This window comes from Brachyhypopomus gauderio, chromosome 10 (genome assembly GCF_052324685.1).
Source record: "Brachyhypopomus gauderio isolate BG-103 chromosome 10, BGAUD_0.2, whole genome shotgun sequence".
Taxonomy (NCBI): domain Eukaryota; kingdom Metazoa; phylum Chordata; class Actinopteri; order Gymnotiformes; family Hypopomidae; genus Brachyhypopomus; species Brachyhypopomus gauderio.
The window spans coordinates 9,572,492-9,575,818 of record NC_135220.1 but is presented as its reverse complement, the minus strand read 5'-3'; the positions used below and the strand labels follow the sequence as shown (position 1 = coordinate 9,575,818).

At 37.5% G+C, this 3,327-nt stretch overlaps 1 protein-coding gene across 1 annotated transcript; it reads right to left on the bottom strand.

Moving 5' to 3' along the window:
- Window positions 1–1,040: 1,040 nt before the first annotated feature.
- Window positions 1,041–2,027, bottom strand: LOC143526134 (trace amine-associated receptor 13c-like). The gene has a single exon (XM_077020788.1). The coding sequence runs from the start codon at window positions 2,025–2,027 to the stop codon at window positions 1,041–1,043; it is 987 nt and encodes a 328-aa protein (XP_076876903.1).
- Window positions 2,028–3,327: the final 1,300 nt, after the last annotated feature.

Here is a 3,327-nt window from a genome sequence, read left to right as displayed (position 1 = left end):
GTCTCGCTCCCTCGCTGTGTCCTTGTAGGATCGGTTGTTATGTAACAATCTGCGCTGGGCAGAACAGGGAGGCGGACACAAACGCTGAGGAGAGCGAGATTTATTCATGGGAATACCAAAACCAACGTTAAACGGACAGGCATGGGTCAAACCGGGAGGGCAGCCAGAACAAGAAAGGATAACGGGCATAATCAGACAGGGAACTAAAACGACGGGGAAACACAGAACAGGCAGAAAAACACGGATGATGGTAAACACTAAGCGAACTCACGAGCGGGACCAAACAGCGAACAGGGAAGCACAAACCAACAGCATGAACAAAACAACCGATAACTAGAACTGGGAGACACAGGGACTAATATACACAGGACTAAACTAGGGACAGGTGATGACAATGACACAGGGGTGTGGTAACAAACAAGGAATCCATCAAAACTAACGAGCAGGGCGGGACAAACAGGCAGGGAACACGGACCTCAGGGAACCCAGAGTGACAGCTACGAGAGGGGGCGTTGCCCTACGTGACAGTAGGCTTTCACAATACATTTATTTATTAAAAAATGACATTCATTTGTCTGTAGTTCATACATGAATGTTTCACTCATACATGTGGGTTTTATCTCTGTATTAGAAATAAAGGCTTTATTAGCTCCTCGGGTACTTTTACAAGTGCTGTACAATATTTTATTAATTAACAAAAATTAAAAACTTAATAATACAAAAAGAAATCAAGGAAATATGCATTTGTTTTAAATTATGATAGAAGCACAAATGCAGAAACATATATATATATATATATATATATATATATAAATCTAAAGATTTGAGGTAAGTAACTACATTGTACTTGGATAAGATACGTAAAGATATTAAAATTGTACAGTTTGCAGAGAAACAGGATGTTTTGGACAAGAGTCCATCAGCTGTGCAAGCATAAAATATTTCAATACATATATATATATATATAATATTTCATACATACATCCTTTTCTGAGCTTGACTGACATCAGAAATGTTTCTGAAACATAAAATCTTGAAGATTAGGACTGAAATATTCTACAAGTTAAAATATTCTTAACTGATGCTCTAAACCATGGATAAAATATAGCATATATTAGGGGATTCATGAAGGAATTAAAGTACACCAGCCAGGTAAACACTATCCACAACAGTGAAAATGAGGACAAACTTTCAAACGACAATGAACTGATATAATATGGTATCCAGCAAGCAAGATAAACACAAACAACAATTCCCAAAGTTTTTGCTGCTTTGGTTTCAGAAGTGAATGAAACTTTGGCTACTTTTCTGTTAGCCATACTATTCATAACAGATCTCACAGCTATAGCTTGACGTCTTGCCACATTAAAAATGAATGAATACAAGATCAATATAATAGAACAAGGGGTTACAAAAGTAACTATAAGGTCAACAGTCATCCATGGATATTTTATATACATTACACACTCTCCATGACACCTAATCATAATGAGAGAGGGAAGCATATTCTCATTAAAATATAAAAAGATGATGATATAAAGTAGAGATAAAAACCATCCAGAAATTATGAATACAGATGTTTTAGAAACTGTGATTTTGATGGAATAACTCAGAGGGTCATTAACAGCAATGTACCGATCAACGGCAATGAACGTCAGACTACAGAGAGATGCTATCATTGACAAATTGTTTATCACTAAAACAACAATACATGCCATGTTGCCAAAATACCAGCAGGTATCTCTCTGTCCCATTATATTCACAGGCATAACAATCAGTCCCACGAGAAGATCAGCTACAGCCAGAGAGAGGATGAGCAGGTTGGTTGGAGTGTGGAGCTGCTTGAAGTGACAGATGGAGATGATCACCAGCAGGTTCAAAAACACAGTACACACAGAGACAAATGATAGGAGAATGAATAAGAATATATTCCCAGTTCCTGTTCTGACCTCCTTTACGCATGATAAGTTGTTGTCAGGAAAGCAGAACTGAACTGTCACGTTGTGCTGATATGCTGTGATGCTCATCTTAAGATTCAGGTATGTTAAATGAAGCTCACTGTTCTTTGCTGGGCTTTTGCAATGTATTTTTATAGCACAGTATAAATCCTCCCACTAACATCTGAGTGGCTAGTTAGTCTGGATCATCACTCACCTGATATTCAACATTTACATCATACACTGATGGCCTCCTAGGCCATAAGGTGAAGACGTTTTTCGTTCAATCCCGTTCCCATATATGGGGCACTAAATAATTCTTTCTTTAATAAAATGAACTATCGGTGCAGAGCACAATAGTAAAAGTTCTCCATGTATAATCCTGCAGTTTTTTTTTTATTCGTGTTTTAAATCGGCTATAGTTCCTTCTTCGCGTAGTAGTCTTTTCTTCATGAGTGATACGGATTCGCGGACTTATTTCCCTCTAGACCAATCAGGTGGCTGCATTTTGGAGCTGAAATCCAACATGTCTGCGCCCGTTTTGTCAACACAGAGTAGTGGAGATGAATAATGTACGACAACAAAGTCTTCAAAAGTGCTTAAAAGGGTGCAAAACAATGTTATATGCATCTTAAATCTTTAAAGAAAGAAGAGGCCATTGCATTTTCACGAACGCGGTGGGATACATTCAGGATTAGCGTCAAACGGTGGCTTGGCTTAAAGGGTGAGAGCCAGAGGATAGCAGAAACATATAAACATTGCATAGAAATAGAGTTTGAGAATATTCCCGAAGATGCTGGGTATCACCCCACTTGCTACCGCCGTTTTATAGACAAAAAGCGAGTCACCCATTCTCCTGAAGCTCAGGATACGGACAGATGCGAGTCTCTGCCATCCCCTGGTCCTTCTATATCTTCCCCAACAAAGAAACTTAGATCCAGGACGGGCTCGCCAGTCCCTTGTATTGGTCGTGTGCTTCCTGCATTATGCATAATATGCAAGAAAAAGGACAAGTATCTAACTGTTGGAGGCAAACGCCAGAAGGACCAGGCAGAAACGTTTTCAGCAGGTAAGTCAAAAAAATACAAAGTTATAAAAATGTATTCATTACATTAATAACATGTGGAAGGCTAAGAAGTAAAATAATTGATACAAATTAGGCAAAATTATATATATATATATATATATATATATATATATATATATATATATATATATATATATATATATATATATATATGTATGTATGTATGTATGTGTGTGCATGTATAAAAGAGAGAGATCTGAAAGGTAGCATATTAAAGAGCACCATTTGCCACTGTTTGTCCCTGTTGTGGAAATGAAATATCTTCTTTCTTTTATTTTTTAAAGGCCAATTGCTGAAAGCTGC

What these genes read in the sequence shown, in the direction of transcription:
- LOC143526134 (XM_077020788.1), bottom strand. Translation starts at nt 2,027, where the DNA reads ATGAGCATCACAGCATATCAGCACAACGTGACAGTTCAGTTCTGCTTT.